Consider the following 22,663-nt stretch of genomic DNA (forward strand, 5'->3'; position numbering starts at 1 on the left):
TCACGAATAATACGTCAGCACACTTTGTTGGTTTCCGCGGAGTAACAACATTGGTGGCATGTCACGTGTTAGTGTTTCTAACCAACCCATGTAAAGTCCCGCAGGACAGTAAGTTTTCCTAGGCACCGGTAACGTCCTGAAAATCGATAAAAATATCTTAACTATTAATTTGTAACCTACCAATGATATATAATGATAAGACTATGTTCCTATACGTAGGGTAAACATGATTTAATAATAATGAAACGAGTATTCTGTATGAAGGAAAAATATTTACAAATGATATATACTTTCGGTGAAATGATTTGTTAAGAAGGTGTTAAAAAACCTTTTGTATACCGATATTGAAAAATTATGACCAAAAACAACGAGGGGGATACGTACATGACAATCAGTGATGCCTCTGTTGAATGAATGAGTAGCTGTTCTCTCAAGCGGATGTTCCGGTATATCTGTAAATAGTGACAGCAAAATGAATTCATGAGAATGAATAGGAATATATGGTTTTTGACTATATGTATTGTAACACACACATCTAAAGCAAAGATTACTTCTTTGTAGTATTTCTGGTAGAAATTAAATTTGTTGAGTTTGGGTGACGTTCCCAACAACCTGTCGCATGGCCATTGGAATGACCTGTGACTCTCTCTTATATTGCCTTATTTTAGGTTTTATTAAAGAGCGTATATAAAAATGTAATAAGGATCTATCAAAGTCATTCAATTACTGATTATGACGTAAAATGACCAAAAATTACATCGTACAGATCCGAATATTAATGATTGACTTTACTCAAAATCAGCCATTGCAGCATAGACAAAGCGTTTATACGCCAGATTCGATTTAAATTTTCATGCTTAATGTCGTCAATGAACTAGAAGACGCTAACCTCTCTTTGTCACCTGGTCTAATACTAATAATTTTTCTTTTCCTGCCACTTAAGAGATCGAAATGATTTGTTTTAACAGTAAGATAGAAAGAGGAGGAAGCGATTTCAATGTTTCCAGGAGTTTTCAAGTGGACAAAAAAAATAATTTTTCGATATACACTATTTGTTAAAATGTTGTAATTGATATCGTTTATTTAATTTTCATTTCATGAAAAATATACCTTGGCTTTGTTGGAAATAAGATCACTGTCACTGATTTTCCAAGGGAATTCATCCGGATATTCTCCACCACGTAATCTCCATTGACGGATAACACTCTCAAATTCTTTATACCTGAAAGAAAACACAACATAAGGTTCTCGTACGATTATGAAAAGACACACACAATATATATATATATATATATATATATCGAAGACGAGGGGTCGTGCTAGTATACAGATACACAGCAAAAGAGGGAACAGGTAAGAAGAAAGTAAACAGATACAGAACATCTAGGATCACGTAAGAAGAACACAGACACAAGACACGGGGGAACAGGTTAGGAGTAAGATAACAGATACAGAACATTTGGGATCATGTCAGGAGTAAGTATACAGATACAGCACATCTAGGATCACGTAAGAAGAACACAGACACAAAACACGGGGGAACAGGTTGGGAGTAAGATTACCAGGCAAGATTACAGATACAGAACACCTGGGATCATGTCAGGAGTAAGTATACAGATACACAGAACACGTGGGACCAGGTAAGATTACAGATACAGAACACGTGGGACCAGGTAAGATTATAGATACAGAACACGTGACCCAGGTAAGATTATAGAAACAGAACACGTGGGACCAGGTAAGATTATAAATACAGAACACGTGGGACCAGGTAAGATTATAGATACAGAACACGTGACCCAGGTAAGATTATAGATACAGAACACGTGACCCAGGTAAGATTATAGATACAGAACACGTTGGACCAGGTAAGAAGTATACAGAAATAAAATACGGGTGACCGGGTAAGGACTAAGACTACAGAAGCTATAAATCTAGACTTATATACCACCAGAAAGTAAATTTTCTTTACATTCCTTCTGTATCATTTACCGTGTAAATTATATACTTAAATAAAGTTTATTTGTTGTGTTTTATCGGAGAACTACGAGGTACAAAACCTTTAACGTATATTATACTTATATACAAGTAGCTGTCGCTGCCCGTGCACATTACTTACCACTCGATGAGATGTACATTCAAAACACAATATTAATTAATGATGGATCCATTTCTATTAAGGTCTTAATCAAAATGAAATTGACATTAATTATCTCTGATAACTACTTTTATGACTTTGGTTACTATTTATTAATACCTGCACATGGCGTCCGCTTCATTTCCGATCCGTAATATAAATCAACCATTTTTACCATTACGCTCAACATTTGTTACCTTTTCGCACTGTTGTGCTTTAGACATAGTATATAATGCGTGTGAGCGTGTAAATGGACGATAACGCACGATATGCGAAATTTCTAACTACATTGTATTTGTGTGATCAAAACGCTAGCGCTGTTGAAAGTCTGCCTAATTACCATTTTGGCACTAAAGTGTTATAAACAAAACCATAAAGCACAAACACAAATATATAGAAACATACATGTTGAGAGACGGCTTCTTCCACAAATCTGGAATGACTGTCAGTTGGGAATACTCTATCCGGAACTTTGCAAGGAGAGAAGCCATTCTGAAAATGATATCACAGAATACTATATTATACATTACACTCTATTCCTGGAGAAACTTCTTCATGACTTACTCTTGTGTCAATTCAAGATATGTTTTTTAAACGTAATTATTTTAATTTAATTTTGTAACCGTTTAACAAGTTGCTGAACCATGCAGACATCATATGTATATAGTAGAAAATATTGAAAGTAAGCCCTTGAATGTTATCATTTTATTCATATTAATTATTAGTATACACAACTGCTGTAATTAGATACAGAACGTAGTACTATTATTGATTCAAAGCAATTATAGTTCTGCCTTACTGTACCTCATTTGGTCCTCGTTTGGATTGGAACGTTTACTTCCAGCACAAAACACTCTCAGCTTGCAGTCTTTCCATTTTCTCCGTGTAGAAAGAATGTATGGTATCAATAATGTTAAACCTAAAAGATAGATATAGACACCTGTTAAAGGTCTTATATATTGAAAATCGGAATACGCCAGCCATATATATGTTTGCTGTATTCGGCAGTGACGGAAAACAGCTTTATTTTGTTATGGGCGGTAATTCGACAGAAATGCTCTATGAATTTACTTAAATATTACGTTTAGAAACATGAATTGTTGATCAAATAAGCGATTTTGGAAAATTACAACAAACACAACAAAGTTGACCATGAAAAAGTCCTCAAGTTCTGAGTGGACGTTTAAGTATAGAAAAGGTCCTACATTCACTATACAAGCATGCAGGAGAGAAAGTGTTATTGATACATAAATGGATTAAAAGTATCGAATTGTTTATCTAACTCCTCTATCCTTCGATATCCTATATATCTTATCCTCGCTCTCACCGATGTACATCATTTATCGATATTGATATATGTTCTCAATGATTCTTGTAATCATTATTCGATCCTCCTGTTTTTGAATGTCAAAAACTTATAACTTGGTATTATCGTCTTCGCATTAAGTAGGACTAATCCAAAGTGGACCCTTTGTCAAACTCTTTCGAAGATGTTAAAGCAACGCATTATAGTAGTAGTAAAAATATATTAACAAAGTAGGATATGAAAAAAAGTAGATCGGTTCTTCCTGTGATCATTAACGTTCGATTTTAGAATAAAATCTAGAACTTTTACTAACCTCCATCATCATACAACCACCATACATCTATAGTGCCGTACTGCTTCTCTCGGAATCGGCCTGCATTAGAGTCACTTGATAAGGTAGATAACAGGGTGGTATGGGTAGGCCTTGTCCCATCCTCCTCCTCCTCGTCGTCCCCTAATTGTGTCTCTTGGTCCCTTTCATACGCCTTATTATCTTCTGCGCCCTCATCAACAGTGTTAAGTCTCTGAAGTACTACGTGGTTTGTTGGCGGCGTCACCTTGGCCTTGCTATTTGAAAACTTGTAAGAACTCTCATTTTTGTTATTTTCCCCGGGAATGTCACTGTTATCTGATGATAGGGTAGGCGATTTCTGCGAATCAGCTTCATATTGAATATCTGCAATAGGAACCGATAGATTGCATTTGACCTTCTAATCGTTCACTTAAAATCGAAAGGACCACTGAACAATTTGAAGAAATGCCACATCATGCAAAAAGAAAGTGATACTTTTCTCTGTGAAAGAGTTGTGTAGTACAATATGGATATGGCCAGAGAACGAAATTAGATTAATAATGTTGGGTGTGATGTCACATTAATGTCTTCTTATATTTTATCAAACCTTCTGGAATATCTTTGTATATGTATAAACTATCAGAAATAACATTTGTATGAATTGACGTAATTGCATTTTTTTAATTTCCGATTTCATTTTCTCTTATGCAAAAAATATAGAAATAATGACATGTTATCCGAGTAAACTACCATTACACAACAGGTTTGTAGCATAATCCGAAATTTCAACGAAAACCCCAAGAAATTTAGTTAAATAAATTATCTGGATATCCGTTAGAATTATACGATACAAAAATATTGAACAATGAAGATAAAATGGATAATGCACTGTTGACGATAAAGCTAAAAATAAGTGTCCACATTTGCTATGATATACGGATATACTTTCTTCCAAATCCACAATATACCATCCTCCTCTCTGAGTTCAGTAAGAGTTATCTTTCTTTACTTCATAGTAACAAAGCATACTTCAACAGTTTAAGGTATGAGCATTAGGTATAAATATGTTTACAGTTCGGTAGGAAACATTTGACACGAGGATAAACTGCATGCACTTTTCTCGAACCATTTAGTGATGTGAAGGCCAAAACCTAGAATTCACTTGAAAGAACATGTCTATGGGTTCTTTTATTTGATAATTAAAAACAACGGTGTTGTTTAACTTCAGGTTGGTAGCTTTGTTTGAATGTACGTTCTTATATAACAACCGGTTAGAAAATCATACGTGATGTCTCGATGAAAGCCACCGATCCTTCATCTGATAAAGGACAGTATGAAGCGTATATGCAAAGGACCACCTAACGCACGTATGATATATCACCAGTCATGCTGTAATCATCTCACATTACTTTCCACCTTTGTGTATATAAGCGTTTACTACAACCGAAATGTCTTGTAAATTAATTACCATCTCGTACACGGTGTACCTCAGTATTAATACGCTACACACGTGTAATTTCTCTGATAAAGGTGAAAGTCATGTTGAAACTTTGCATAAACAAAATGGTTGCTGATACAGCAACATTTTTTTTTTAAATTATTTATTTATCTACTTATTTTATATTTCACGTTTGTAGTCAATACCTTGTTCAGTTTCGTGTTCGTGGTCAGATTCGATGTCGTCATCTAATCCAACACACTCGTCCGGAACCCTGTTCATGTCTAGTCCTTCCGGCACACGTAGGATCCCCACGCCATAATTCAGATCAAAAGCATCCCTAAAGGTAGCAATTCCCCATATTGATTATATATGTATATGTTATACATGTACTGTACAACTGATATGTCTCGGTCTCTCTAGTTTTTCTGAGATATGATATTTAAACAGATTGTGACCATATTGAAAACAAGAATGCCTACATCTCCAACAGATATACCGAGCAATGATGCTATCATCCTTACCTCATAGAATTAACCAACTGTTACTTTTATTTACAATCGAAAAATGGGTTTTGTTTGATTTCCTATAAAAGGTCAGTATTAAAATTGAGTTCTCACTGAATGATGTTGTAGTAGTCGTCAACTTCGTATCCATCCGCCTTCTGCCAGTCAGATTTATATCCCATGATGATAGTGTTGGGCCGAAGTTTACCTATTCCTACAGCCTGTCAAAATCAAAAGCACAGAATTAATTACGAAATGTCCTAAATATCTATTTCATATCTAGGAAATAATATGTTTGAAATATTAAACGTTATCAATTCTGAATTATTATTTGATCTGTTGACGTCGTGGCGTCCAGTATTTCTTTAACACTTCAATGTGAATAAATCCTACCTGCATTAGCACCTGTGCTCCTATCCTTAGTGTAGGCGTTACCACACTATTGTAGAAAGCTTTAATGCCTCGTCCCTCAAACCACTTGTAGGCCCCATTGGACCTTAGATTCTTCACGTGATCTGACATCTCTCCCTGCAAAGACCAAAATAAGATTGAGTAAGGTATAGCTACAATCCAATCTACAGTGACAGATTTTTAAAACATCGCCCAAGTTTCTTGTAAAAATCATTCATACATTTTGTTTGATGGAAGGAACAATTCAATACTATGAAAACAATAAACACAAATTCGAGTCACTGACAGATGTCCGAAAAAATTAGACGGTTACAAAAAGGTATATACATTTATGTAGTTTTACATACTCTAAATATGTGACCGCACATAAGGAGACTCTGACGCTTGGTTAGACAGGCTACAAAGTCAATCAACTGAGGTCGGTTACGAGGATACCCCGACAGTACTAAAACTTGAGGTCTGTAATGAAAAACAAATGTAATCGAAAACAATGACTCATTAAAATAAATATCTTTTATCAATTTGGCATGTCAACTTTGCCACGAAACACTGCTCTATATGACATCATTCAAGAAATAAACTAATAAAGAAACTTTTGCTAAAAATAATATGTTTATTCAAATGTATCGTGATGTTTTCATTTGTTGATTTTTTATTCATTATTATCATAATTATCAACAAAATGCTCATTTGAATACTTTTTCAAGAGAAAATTGAGTTCCTTCAAACCGTTGTATCTGTTAACGATTTTTAATATTAAAGTGATGTTTTATTTGACTAATATCGAGGTCGATAAACTCCACACGATCGTACGTTAACGCAATATGTATTAAACTTACAAATATTTTATTTCCTGAACTTTGAAATAAAAATAATTGAAAATAACTTTAAATTTTAGGCGCTACATTTCTCTAGGTCTCTGCATCCCCTACGTATGGTGTTACCTGTCGCATTTGATTCGATTTTGTACACAAGTCTTGTATACAATATCACGATTTCCGTGAAAGAAGTCGGCAATTGGCGGACAAAATACAACACATGGTTTCGAGAAATGCAGTTTGATTAAGATTATAGGGAAGTTTACGGTCATTATTATAATCATACTGGGGAATCGTATTTTCTGATGTGATATTGAAGAAGGGCGTACTTGATGTTTTCCAGTATATCTAGTTATTCTGTTTGTGTTTACCTTGTTCTTACATTAGACTAAAATGTTATCAGCGGTTGTTCTCGATAAAGCAGAAGACGCTAACTATTCAGGAACAACGGGTTTTATTATCCACATACTTTTTCAAGGGTTCGAATTTGAATTAAGATTCAATTGACATGTCGGTTTTCTTCTTTTTATAACTAAACTTACCTGAAGTTTTTAACATGTTCGTCAATTTTGATGAGTTTCATACTGGATTTTAGTGCTTCTCTGTAAACGTGAGCTTGTGTGGAGGATCCCCAGTTAACGTCTGGAAGAAATCATAATAATAACAGGATAATAAGTGTGACGGTAAAATAATTTGATAAGCAAAACAGATTATATTTTTTACAAAGGTGACAAGTAATTCAAAATAAAAAGTAACTGATCGTTAATTTGACAATTAAATCTAGACAAACGCATTGATGTAACATCCTCAAAGTGTGTCCCGGGATTTTGACAATGAAACAAAATGTTATACCAAATGGCATAGTAAATCTATTTGAATTTCCTAAAAGGATATAGAATCATTTAACATTGATCAGCTTATTGTGATAAAACAATTTATTCATGTATACTATGTACGTCATCAAACATATAAACATATACTGTTAGTTCATCGGTAAGAAAGAAGGGGGATCAATAATTGTACTTATTTAAAACCTTATCGTAAAACGATGGAATAGTGAATGTTAAAAGCTTCTAACGGACCCTTACATTTCGCAAGTAAATCGGTCATAAAAAGTAAGCCAAAAATATATATTTATTGCAAGGGATGTCATTTTTGAAAATAAGACATTTGGTTACTTAAACAAAAAAATAAAGAAGAAAAACTTCATTTGACATAGCAAGTCCTGATAAAGTAAACATGTTGATATGGCGGATGTCTCCTACCTGGTTTGGTGACCTTGACGTACATGTACAGAGCACACACAAAAACAAATGTTATCAGAGCTGACCACCAGTTGATGAGGAACATCACGGCTAGACAGATCAGCGCTCCTAGTAGACTTGTCCACTTATTATAGAACCTAAATGCGGGTCGAAATCCTGAAAAACAGATATTTACAGATGTTTACCATCAAGATGTAATGATCATTTTTGAACTAGCTTTAATCTAACATATATCCTGTTTAAAACATCAGAAAATGGAAACCACACAGCGACAACATCATTTGAGATGAAAAATTATCTAATTACATTATGTAGCGTGTTTTGTGATTAGGTATTAACTTTTCATTTCACGTAAGCACCACGTCATTACCTGGTGAGCCAGCGATGGAGGCATCAAAACAAGAATAGTTGATTAAAGCATAGGCCATCAGGAAGAAGTTGGATATGATGGGCGCAATAAGATCCAGAGCACCTGCAACAAGACCGGTGAAATGTCCAATTGAAAGTAAACAAAAATGAACCCTATTCCCTTTAATATAACCAACATATGCGGGGTTTACATCAATGTATATAAGATATTGTTGTTATCGATAGTTTTGTATCTTAATATTTAAGCTCAAAAAAGTTAGGTTCTTATATCAAATACCCCTCCCTCTTATTATATTAATTTTACCCCATGCATATTTAATTATGATTTAATGTAATTTCATCACTGACCTATGATTTTAAGAAGTGAGTTTTTTGTTCTTAGCAATTGAATCGTAAAGAGTTTCACCTGTGATTATCTCAGGTCGCAAACAAGGATTTATTTTTTTATTTTTAATTCTGAAACTGAGCGTTTTTCCACTCACCTATGCAGGTCATTGCCACACAAATAAAAAAGGCAAGTAGATAGCCCCTTCTTGGCTCACCACTCTGGCCGTACCCTTTGGCAAAGAATTCAATGTAGGGAAACAACTTGTCTTTTCCGAGGGCCTGAGACATATGTAAAGATTCACGAATGAATGGCAAGGTACCCATGTTTTTCTGTTCGAAATACAATGCACAGCTTATAAATGAAGGCACTTACCTGAAATACTTTGGGAGCACCGACTAAACTTGCAAGAGCAGACGACAGCGTGGCAGAAAATATACCAGCGAGAATGAGAGGCCGAAATGCAGAGGCAACGCCAACAGCCTGTCCAAGAAAATACGAATTAAACAAGAACTGGTCATCACTGTAAGATTTCAGCCATGAAGAAATGAATGACAACTGACAAAGGTATTGTACCAAGCAGCAACTACAGTACAATGCCACATTCTAATATCAGATAACGTAAACATAACGTGTCTTTTTGTCATTTCGAGATTAATAAAACAGTCCTCTATACGATATCATTAATAAAATGAAGACAATGAAAATTAACAATGTACTAGATAAGTGTTGGACAAGTGAAATTGTCATTGAATAATCATATTATTATGGAGATAATTAGCCAATTTATTGCACTGTAATATAACAATTATGTAATATAGCCTACAGCGTTTTTCATTGTATGGGCCAATCAGAAATCGATGACATAATACAAGATTCGTCAATGACGTCATCATGTAGAATTGTATCCTTACCGAATACTAGTACTGACTACGAATCAGCAAAAATGTTACAACATTGATATTGTTAATAAATCAATATATTCAGTAAATGTACGGATTTCAGTGATAAACAAATAAAGCTAACTTGTGTTTCTGTATTTTATTTACAAATGTATGGCAAAAACCGGTCGATGCACTTAATGATCATTGCACTAATTTCAACAATAATAATAATGAACATATTACGCTAAAATGTCATTGTACCTAATTAGGAATTTGATTAGTATATTTACTACTGTTACAATGAATCGTAAACATATCACCAATGTTAATGTACTTTTTGTAATGTACAATGTAATGATTTACCCCGTTGTCATTCATCAGTCCATACTCGCAAGTTTGGTTGAACATGTCACACTGTTGGACGACCTCGATGGTAGGTGTGGAAATAGGACTGGTGACGACACTGACGTTGTTAGTGACATTAGCGATCATCTCCATTGCGATTGGTCCAACAGCGTCCCGAAGTATACATGACCCGGCACACCACAGCATCGCAAGGTACACTAGACTGGTCAGGAAAATAGCTAAGAATGTGCCTTTTGGTATAGCACTTTGAGGATTCTGTAAGCGAATATGTAGGCATTAGTTCTGTGGCTAAATCAGGACATCAGAAGTCCTGCCACTAATGAATTTATATTTCAATGTTTAGAAATTCACATTTTGGTAATATCTAAGAATCATATAATGTGCATGAGGTATTGTCAATATTTTACGTCACCTTTGTGAGAGAAAAAACACACCTTTAGGTCACCGGAGATGTTAGCACCTGCCAATATACCAGTGGCAGCTGGGAAGAAAATGGAAAAGACCGTGAAGAAACTATTGCCGTCCCGGAAGGCGGGGCCAAAGTTCTCGGTAAAAACATCAACTGTTCAAACCAAAAAAGGTATATATAACAACATTTTACAAAGCGATCATTTAAGCGCGTCAAAAAACATCACCACATAATATACACAACACACAAATGATGTGATTGATGTAGACCTGGATGATCATTAATCATGTATCATTACAGTTAATCAATCTCGTGTTGTATGCATTGGAATTTCCGTGATCTGTTCATAAACGATCATCCAATGATACAGGCTAACACCAGAAAAGAACTTGGAGCATTGGATATATGGAAGCTATATTCAAAAGACAGGCGTTTAACATTACCGCTGTAGCCTGTAACACCCTTCCACTGTTTCTCCTCAGTCGGGGGGATGAAAGTGCCCACAATGAAGTTGACAATGGCAATGGTCAGAATGACTAGGAGGCCCAATTGTGCCTAAACAGGTAAATATATATAGCAATACAAGTGCATGTTTCATATTTATCATGAGAAAAGTATCTTAAACTTGATTTGTGAAAATATCCTTACGGGAATGTGGTTCACGTATTTTCTAACAATATCAATGAAGTAGCGCGACACTTTGATAACGATGGGTGGCATCAATGTCTCCAGAATCATATGGTACGTTATTTGATAAGATATGTATGCTACAACCGAGAACCAACGTTCATCAAATCATTCAGTGGTTTATCTTTTTTGTCAAACTGATTTCAATTTTTACTACACGAAAAGTCATCTGTACAGGAAAATTCATAACTGATTTCATTAATGTGTCTTTTGTACAAGATTGCAGGCGGTGGACTGTAATCTCCGAAGTATGCCGTAACCTGAATTCCTAAATCTCATATTTTCGAATAGTGATAAGGTCCAGTATATACGTATGCGCATATAAGAAAATTGTATAAAACTTTTGAGCTGTGCATTTCCTAACTAACGTCTTGTCATTCATGTTGACTAATTTTGAGTTTCCTCGGTCGCCTCCTACCCTTTCAACAGCTTTATAATGTAGTTTGAATAATCATTTGGCCACATAGCATTTAAGTCTATACTGAACGGCGTACAATCTTCAAAACATGTTCTCGAAATTCTAGAAATGAAGAAAAGACAAATAAATTTCGTTTAAGCGATCATTGACTTCTACATAAACATGGTAGAAATGTGATGCCTATACCTTGGCCTCCCACTCCATCCCGATGATCACGATTGCCACCAGTAGAACTGACGTAGCACATCCAATAATTCTGACATCATTCATCCGGTCGCCAGTTATTGTCGTATCGAACTCCTGTAGACAACCGATTGTATCAAAACTGTGCTTTGTACTCTCTACAGAATATAGACTTCGATGTATGAAGCCTCGTTAAAAATGATTTCATAAACATATACAATTATATTTGGTATGGATGTTTATATCTTATATCAAAATGGCTACAAATGTAATTGGTTAAGGAAAGGTTGGCTTCTTCGCATTTAGATATCATACTCTCTGCTGTTATTTCTCTCCCTGGTTACTTTATTATCAGCTAGTATCTATTACCGACCATCATGAGTGCCTTTATTATCAGCTAGTATCTATTACCGACCATCATGAGTGCCTGGACAGTTTCCGCAAATCCCACGATGTACATGGCGGCCGCAATGGCATTGGCAAGAGAGAAAACGATTCCGATGGATCCCCCAAACTCCGGACCGAGACTCCGGGATATCATATAGTACGCCCCGCCTGTAAAGAATAACATGGAATAGGTATTTAATAGGAATAGGTATTTAATAGGAATAGGTATTCAATAGGCAATTGATTTATGAAACTTTCTTCATTTTACAACAATTTTGAAACAAGTTTTTTTTTTTTCAACTTATACTAATCGCTCGTTCCGGATGGAGGCGCGCGATAGGACTGACTGTGGAAGGAAAGCGGAGTACCCGAGGAAAACCCGGGTGGTTTGGCAAAGGACCCTCATACCTTTTCACGTCTGTTCCGGGAATCGAATCCCGGACGCCTTTGTGAAAGGCAGTATATTGCCACCTAACCACCAGTGGAAACATTGAAACAAATGTGAATATAAACAATTATTTTTTTCTTTATAAGGGCGATGCGAAACCAAGACACCATATTAATATAGCGACAGTAAGTTCCAAATAAGTGTTTAATTTCATCAAGGGAAGTTCGCAATATCATAAAAGAAGAAACGTCATATGATTTTTTTTCAATATAAAACTTCTTTGCTATTAAGATAATACAACAATGAAAAATTACTTTCGCTTTGCTTTATTCCAGAGGAAACAAAATCTTTGTTTTAATTTTTTACATATCTTCAGTTTGAAATCGCATAACAGCCTCAAACACAATGATGCAACTAAGTCATGAAAGGGTTTGATTCCTCACGGCAATCAATTGACCCTTGACATTCCGTTATTTCAGAATGATAAATACATTTGGCATTTTTCTGCTGTCTAGCGAGAACAAGTACAAGTCATAACCTATAATTTCAAGCAAAACAAAAATTTGCAATAAATAAAAAAAAATTAAAGTATCTTAAGTTATTAAATCAAATTCATAGCAAATTTAAATACGAGATTTGAGTAATTATCGGCCATCCAATAGACTGCGCAACTACTAAATTCAAAGGTAGGTGTTTCTATTTATAGCTGTAGATAAAACATCATGAAATGTACACCCCTGACTTACTAATTTGTTATCTTTCTAATTAAACTATTGACTTACCTCCCTTGACTTCGCCGTTTGTGCAGATAGCGGACATCGACGTTGTGGTGATGATTGTGACGAACGCCGACAGTAGAACCACGACAGAAGCCAGTCCTATTCCTGCCTGACCTGTCACCCAGGTCAGCCTCAGAAACAACATCACACCAAAGATATTTAACAGACATCGTACCTGTTATCACAAAGTTAAGATAATCATTTCAGGGTTGGTTTAAATTTGATTTAATAACTTAAGATACTTTAATTTTTTTTATTTATTGCATAAATGGCACACGGGTATCTGAAATACATGACGTTCTCCGTTGAAATTTCCAACAAAGCCATCCAGCTATCTTTGGCATCATTACAACTTGATTTACTGTTACTAGTATTCTATTTTGACACGTCATGGACCAACAGGGCATCATTAGTGTACAAATTATTAAGATAAAGTTTTATTGCAAATTACATTGATACAAACACCTGTGTATTGTACAGTAATCTAATCATCAAAATAAAGAATATCGTTTTGATTAAACGGTTTTTTTTTTCGGCAAAGGAATGATAATGTTAACATCGGTATCATTTGAAAATTTGCAGTGCCAAGCCTCTGACAGTTGTGTTGCTAAAGCTTACCAGTACACCCTGTATCCAGCCAAACTTTAGCGCTTGTGACGTCACAGACGCTCGAGATGTGGGTTTTGGACCCTCCTCCTCATCCTTCAGTTCCTCAGCAAACAGCCCTTCCTTGATCGATGGGGTGGCGGGAGACCGAGGGCTGGATGGCTGCAGAAACCAGAGGCGACATTTCCGTTTTAAAATGGATCGTGGGAGGCGTTATTAACTCTTTATGCTAAGTCAATAAGTGACTGCATGTCTATTTCAAATGCCTTCTGAGTGATAAACGTGAGCTGGGACATTAAGATTGAATATGAAAATTTAAAACACGACTTGACATAATTTTTTCTAACAACCAAACTTAAAACATTTTCGAAACTAATTACTGAACATTTAAGGGTAAGACAGTGGTTTTAATTCCAATTTTTGTATGCTATATACATAGCATTATTCACAGAAAGAAAATGTACACGTACGCAGACATTTGTAAACTCTGGATTAAAGCAATGATCTGCCCCAGGGCCCCCTAGCTCTGGTACAAAAGGTATCACCACGAACGGCCATGGCGTCATATAATTATTGTGGGCTCTAGATGCCCTAGGATGATGCATGGCCCGGGAAGGCCCGTAGGTGGTGTGTGCTATTTATAACGCTAATTTAGCGTTGTTTAGTCTTCGTCGGCTACTGAATACATATTTATGTCGTAAACCTGTCATGTGTATATTGTTGATTTCTTCTCTCGACCGGCATTTCTCGCCGACCTTAATGATAATTCCGCCCAGCGTGACACGTTGCATAACTTTGCTACATTGAAATACGAAAATGAATAAATTTCATTTAATTATATCGTTATATGAACTCATCTTCCTTTTAAATCCCGTTTTTACTGCATCAGCTTTATCTAGAATAAGATAGTTGACCTCACTGCACATTTCACGAAATAAAAAAAATACGTGCGTTGGAATGCTGTATGTCTAGTTCATCAAAAAAAATGTTTTTATAAGAAAAAATACAATTCGAAATGTCTTTTTACGTTTTTTACCGCTGATAAAGGTTCCTCTTTGAGTCGGTGTTCTGTTTCAACAATGTTTGTCCGCTGAATGGCCAAAGGCATATGTGAAATTGTAATGCATCGAAAGGAAATGCGCAATTAATGTTATATAACGATTTTGTGTTAAACTCACATCTGCGTTGTGGATAGGAATGCCATTTATTAAGTATCTGTCAGAGCAGCTATACAACATGTCCTTTTTTATTTATTTAAGGGAATACCAACACGACCTTTAAAACATAACCAGATATGTAGGATCTTGTAAGCTGAAAACCCATTGTAGACCGTCTATATGAAGATTAATGCATGCATAATATGCGAAATTTATCTCCATACTGTACAAGGGTTGCGGCTTCTATGTATAAATTATCATAATTTATTAATTAATTCATGCAGCCCGAATAACCATTTTTTTCTCCAAATGTGTGATAAAAATCGTGGTGACGCAGGTATAATTTCCTTGCGTAATACAGCATATTATTCTGTGAACAAACAATAAACAATATATATTATATAGGTTCAGACATTAATCTAATTCATGACAGGCTAGTACGGCAAATATCTCTTTTTAGGTCTCTTTTTTATATGTGATATGTACAGTACTAGTGAAATAACTCTCTACAAGTCAAACATCACATGTATCATTACTTTGTTAAATGTTTTCTACTTTGTTTGTTTGTTTTTTAAGAAATCATATCTAGACGTTTTGATATGTGTCCTTATTTATATATACATGTACAATGAATGTGACAGTCACGTGTACATCTTGTGGTATAAACCTTTTTTCTTTTGATCATGTTTGTCTTGAAAGGAAAATAAAAATGAAATATAAACTGCAGAAGTACTTAAAAAGTAGAATGTAATGAGGAAATTGTAATACAAACTGCCTGAAAAGTCGCTAAAATGATGATATAGAAAAACATCAAATGTTTACAGTATACAGTGTATGAACATATATTCATTTGGCAGTTAAGTATTAGGCTATATGATTTTGATGTGAATGTATTAAGAGTGAAAAATTCCCAGTGAACATTTTGTCTGTACTGAAAACTTTCTATGCTTACACTAATAACATTACCATGTGCAATTACTAAATTGTATAGCATCGATATTTAACCGCAAACAGATGCTGTTTATTCTTAAATAGGACATTAACGATTTTTTTCGCCTGTTTTCAAACGCATTTCCAATCACATCTGTAACTTGAAGGAGATACGAAACACGTGCGTTGTATTTCATTAAGAAACATACGCTGATGCGATGATGAATAACGACATGCCGTAAACAGGTCTATATTCTTGTACATAAGAAAAAATAGCAGCTTGCTCATTGCAGCCTCTGATTACAGTATTCTGTAAGGTACACAGGTACCATTAAGATTGGTCAGTACGCCTTTACACCTGAGGGGAGGGTGATGGTAGTAAGTGTCACACTGGTCAGTTGTCCTTCAATGTGTACTGACGTCCTATGTAAGTCACTGTCACTAATATAAAATCTCAGAATATTGTATATAGTACATTGTGTTTTTTTGACAGCAGATCATAAAGAATCTAAGTGACATCCTAAATCTCTGTCTGTATTCTAAAGGGAAACAATAATAAATGTTCGCTATGATAAAGTCAGTTGTCACCTGAGTTTATACAATGTGTGGTTAAACATTCTAATGACAAGTACCTAAAATTTTATCTTCAACCCTCATTATCATAGGATATCATTATAAATAGATACGCGATACCTACGAAAAAGACAAAGCAATTCTGACAGATAACATAATCTTGATTCGAATTCAAATTCGATGAAACAATGGCGAACTATGAATAAAAGGAAGATTGACTTGGAGAAAATAGGAGAATAAGACCAGGTGTTCCGGAAAAGTCAGCGTATTCTTCTTCATAGATTATATCTAATACATATATCATTTGAAATATAACTCAATATCGTTAGGCTGGATTTAACTACATGCATAGAAGGAAACAGCTGTGCCTGTATAACGCCCATAAGGGCAGTCATTTTGGAAACTCGAACCTCGGTCAAAATGATGCAAAACATTCAATAGCAATTTACGAAATTCTGCGAAAAATACCAGAGAGCACCTACCTCCTCGTCCCTGAGTTCGTCAAGGGTGGGTCTTTGGCGCACCTCGTCATTCGGAAATACTGAGAAAAGGTCACGGTAATGATCAACATGCGGAAGTGCTTCGAATGTGTCCTGGTTCGAACTCATAACGGACACCACAGACATACGCTGGTGCTGCTGAACAAAGAAGGCATCCATGGAAGACTTTCGGCAGGGCGGGACGGCCCGGGAATAAGGGGTAAGGAAATGATGTTCCGTGGAGGATATCTTACGGGCAGGAATATAATGCCGAATCGGCATACCCTCGGGCCCGACCATGATGGATACTTTCCGTGTCCTGCCAGTATCCTCCGATAAAGCACGTTCGGAACCATCCTCTGATATGCCTGTTAAACTGGGTTCTTTTCCGGAAATTTTGCGGTCTTTAACTTGAGACACATTGAATCTATCCGCTTCTGATCCATCTTTATTTTCCATGTCCTCACTTTCTATCTTTATTTCTGGAACGTCCACTTTCGGCGTTAACGGAGGTTCTTTTTTGTCTGTATCTTTTAAAGACAACATGACGATTAAGTCTTTGATCCTTTAGATAGCAACGTGTAAACTACGAATCTCTCAAGTTTGTAACAAACCACAAAGAATGTTATGTGATTACCTGGCTCCCTATCCGTACTGACAGACAGCAGTGTTACATTATATTACTGCTCTTTACTCTCATCAGTGGTTCACAGGTACGAGGTTTGTGTTGGTACCTGTCGTTTGTAAGCTCCCAAAGCGGTATATGTAGCGGACATCACCACCAGTACTGTAGCACTGGCTATCCCTGAACTCAACCTGTCAAGTTCTACACATTTCTCCGCCATCAATCAAAACAGCACGTGCTTTATGACGTCACTGCCATACTAAAACAACAATTATATTAAATATTAATGTTATTGCGTGAAAATACGACCATTAAATACTCCGTGAAATAATTGGTTAATTGATTCAGATGTAAGCTGCAACTTAAACAGGTAATTATGAATTCCAAGTATGTTCAGGTAAAAGTAATGACGTCACGTACAGGCAGTTCAAAATGCTCATGGGCTTCTTGAATTGTGAGAAAGGTGTTCAATCATGATCCGAAAGGGGAAAAATCAATATGTGTCATTTTCACACAGTCACACACAACAGTCTTTCTTATAGTCCGTGTCAATGCATCAAAATGTTCTGTTTTTTTACAGTATTTTTTTCCATCCTTGCAGTTTGATACTTGCAAAGATTCAGAACATTGATTATCACAAGAACATATCCGTTAAAACATACCTTCATGTAAAGGTTAGTAAATTCCGGCGTGTAACGATTTTGTCCTTTTTCATTTTTTTTTTTTTTTTTTTTGCTATTTTTTATATTCAATAAAAGGATAAATGTGCACCATGTGTGTCCTGACATTTTCTCGATGATTTCATTTTTGTCTTGGTCGCTGTTGATATTGAGAATACCTCCCTGTGTAAAAACATGAATATATTAAATATATATCAAAATGTTCTACCTTTTTGATTATAACTATCTTTTGATTCATATTGTTGTGAATATATGTATTGAAATGTTACATTTGAAATAATATTAATCTTGAAATTGAAAAATGAAAATGTTTGAATTTATTTTCTTTTTGATTCCTTGATTAATCAGGTGACAACCGAGTAAGTTAGGAAATAAGGGGTCATACAAAGTATACGGGCAAATTATGATAGATAATGTGAAATATATATCTTCGTAAGGTGAGGACAGAAAACGGTAATGCAGTTAAATAAAAGCGCACACAAACATCACACATACAATAGTACAACTCACACTCAAACATCACACATACAATAGTACAACTCACACTCATACATCACACATACAATAGAACAACTCACACTCATACATCACACATACAATAGTACAACTCACACTCATACATCACACATACAATAGTACAACTCAAACTCATACATCACACATACAATAGTACAAATCACACTCATACATCACACATACAATAGTACAACTCACACTCATACATCACACATACAATAGTACGACTCATACTCATACATCACACATACAATAGTACGACTCACACTCATACATCACACATACAATAGTACAACTCACACTCATACATCACACATACAATAGTACAAATCACACTCATACATCACACATACAATAGTACAACTCACACTCATACATCACACTCATACATCACACATACAATAGAACAACTCACACATACATCACACACTCACATACATCACACATACAATAGTACAACTCACACTCATACATCACACATACAATAGTACAACTCACACTCATACATCACACATACAATAGTACAACTCACACTCATACATCACACATACAATAGTACGACTCACACTCATACATCACACATACAATAGAACAACTCACACTCATACATCACACATACAATAGTACAACTCACACTCATACATCACACATACAATAGTACAACTCACACTCATACATCACACATACAATAGTACAACTCTCACTCCTACATCACACATGCAATAGTACAACTCACACTCATACATCACACATGCAATAGTACAACTCACACTCATACATCACACATACAATAGCACAACTAACACTCATACATTGAACATACAATAGTACAACTCACACTCAAACATCACACATACAATAGTACAACTCTCAAACATCACACATACAATAGTACAACTCACACTCATACATCACACATACAATAGTACAACTCTCAAACATCACACATACAATAGTACAACTCACACTCATACATCACACATACAATAGTACAAATCACACTCATACATCACACATACAATAGTACAACTCACACTCATACATCACACATACAATAGTACAAATCCCACTCATACATCACACATACAATAGTACAACTCACACTCATACATCACACATACAATAGTACAACTAACACTCATACATCACACATACAATAGTACAACTCAAACTCATACATCACACATACAATAGTACAACTCGCACTCATACATTGTTAATACAATAGTACAACTCACACTCATACATCACACATACAATAGTACAACTCACATTCATACATTGAATAAAGAGCAGTACAACATCTGTATCAGTTGAAAATCGGCGTTATATTTAATTTCGCGAACTTGTATTTTCAGACATATTTCACGAATATATGAAATAGCGAATGCTGATCTAAAAATGTCTTTAAACTCGCGAATGATTACTTATAAGAGAGCTGAACTTTTCAAGACTGCGATGTTGGGTACCAAATCAACATGGGGTTATTTAGGTTCAAATGATCGCGAGAGATTTTAAATAGTGATTGTCTCCCCTCGCGAATTAACGCGAAAATTAATACCACGCGAAATATGAGTGATTGACGCATACATATATATATATTGAAGAATTTCGGCTAAGTATTCACTTTTCGTTGAGATGAGCCATCAAATAACGTTACAAATATATGTGTCATTTGAGGTTATAGATCATAAATAATCTCTCCATACATAATGGGAATGCAGTTCATTTCCAACGGTAGTTTGAAATATTGCAAACGAAACTATTTTCTTTTCAAAATAGACTTTATTTATTTGCGAAGTTGCGAAACAAGTTATACAAATTGTACCTAATCACACTTGCTGGCACGGATTGAACTGTGCGATGATTTTTAGAGGGGATCAGAATACATAGGATACACAACGCAGGTGTCCCGGATATCACCCAGGTATATAACATGAAAGGAATGTCAGCACGTGCAGAAATTATGTTGTGTCTTCTAATTAACTTGACGACTAGATCAATAATTCATCTCCGTTGTGTTTATATGTTTGCAGTCTTGACAAAGAGTAACACAAAGTGTTTGAGAAGTTTATGTTTGCCTTGGGTCAAAGAGCGAGACTTAAATTAGTGTAAATTAACATTCTGATCCATAACATCCGGTGGCGGTGTCAAGTTTTGCGAGAAGTTTTAAAATTGTTCAATATTTACCTGTGTTATCATCATCAAAACTGCTTTAGCAAATATCTCAGTACATGGCTTCAGTTTTTATTTTAGTCTTTGCTTGGTTGTTAATTTTTTTAAACATCAAACGAATGTACAAATATAGAACACGCGGACAAAGTAAGAAGTGATTAAGAGTATAGATAATAGTACTCCTTACCTGGTCCCTCGTGTTCTATATCTGTATACCTGAAGGAATATTTTTTATTGGGGATAGATATTGATAGAATATATTGATTAAATGATGGATTTGTGAATCGATTTATAATGGGTGCATGTACATGCATGTTTATTGACAAAGGGTTAGCCATATCATTGCTGCCGCTAGAGGCATTTATCATATGCCAAGTTATGTTGTTTGTCAGAACTTCAAGCATTTGTTATCAGCCACATCGTTAATATATTATAATTACGTAAATTTTATTTCACTTTCGGGTTGGGTTCTACGTGTTTATGTCTATACACATGATCACAGTAGAACTTGAGTAGGATGTTATGGTTTGTGAGGATAACAGTAACATAAACACAATGACATCTCCAGACTACAACTATTTCTCATGTCCCTGTGAACTGATCTTGAGGACACCACAAATTGTGTACATTTTGTAAGTCAACGAGAATATTATAAACATATTTATAAAATGGCATTCTTGGATATTTAGATTTTCTTCTTCTGTCTACTTGTAGTTAAGATTAATTTAATGATGATTTAGGCTTCAAATAGTTTATATATGGTTTAACCTAAAATCTACTAACTTAGTGGTAGACCTGTCCAATACTGTACAGCCACAGGTAGCCCACAACAGACATCACAATATAATGACTATGCTAGCAATGTTCCCCGTGAAATAGCGGTCCTATTAAACTTAGACGAGCACCACTGTTAAGTATTCAAGGATATATATTGGTACAGCTAGCAACTAAAAATGTATATATCGAGATATTTAATTTTAGTTATAGAGATGGATATTATTTTGGAAGTTGATTAATGATAAGCAAAACAGATCTTATTGCGTCAACAGTTGTATGGACGCAATAAGAAAATGAAAATATGGCCTAGTACATATTTACATTTGTATTTCATTATACCATTAAGATTTTTTAAAGAGTAAATGTGGTATATATTGGCGCATGGAAACCTGACATTTACAATGTATCTGAACGGTATGCCGCGGTTTCATATTCAACTGAAGTACATGTAATTCCTGTACAAGTTGAACAAGAACACATTTGTACCTAATAATCAAAGGCAACATACAGTTAGAGGTATGTCCTTCATCAACAGGAAAATCGGGAATCAGAATATGTCCAAAAATAGAAATCATTTTCCCTCTATTGGTCACATATATAACGTAAGAGGATGTCACCATTACATAACATTTATTGGAAGATAGGTACGACTTCACGAAAGTACAATCTATAGCATAGTCGCAAAGTGGTTTCGTTTCCATGGAAGCAAATGTGCTGTATACCATGAACCATAGTACATAGCAGACCTCAGTCCGTGAACAGACAGACATATATTGG

General features: G+C 35.2%; 1 protein-coding gene across 1 annotated transcript; it reads right to left on the reverse strand.

Annotated features, from left to right (window-relative positions):
- On the reverse strand, positions 1–17,659 carry LOC132551125 (solute carrier family 12 member 3-like). Its single transcript, XM_060215233.1, has 23 exons — positions 17,117–17,659; positions 13,987–14,136; positions 13,372–13,543; positions 12,230–12,369; positions 11,818–11,931; positions 10,970–11,081; positions 10,552–10,679; positions 10,115–10,372; positions 9,243–9,350; positions 9,025–9,148; positions 8,544–8,645; positions 8,174–8,329; positions 7,451–7,550; positions 6,438–6,549; positions 6,073–6,207; positions 5,794–5,900; positions 5,380–5,513; positions 3,757–4,119; positions 2,942–3,056; positions 2,543–2,629; positions 1,111–1,222; positions 385–452; positions 1–136 (listed from the first exon to the last, which is right to left on the reverse strand). Exons 1-23 carry the CDS (start codon positions 17,657–17,659, stop codon positions 1–3), a joined length of 3,576 nt encoding a protein of 1,191 aa, XP_060071216.1.
- Between the last annotated feature and the right edge of the window lie 5,004 nt (positions 17,660–22,663).

This window comes from Ylistrum balloti, unplaced genomic scaffold (assembly GCF_031769215.1).
Source record: "Ylistrum balloti isolate Yb309-2 unplaced genomic scaffold, AGI_CSIRO_Ybal_v1 Utg370178, whole genome shotgun sequence".
NCBI lineage: Eukaryota > Metazoa > Mollusca > Bivalvia > Pectinida > Pectinidae > Ylistrum > Ylistrum balloti.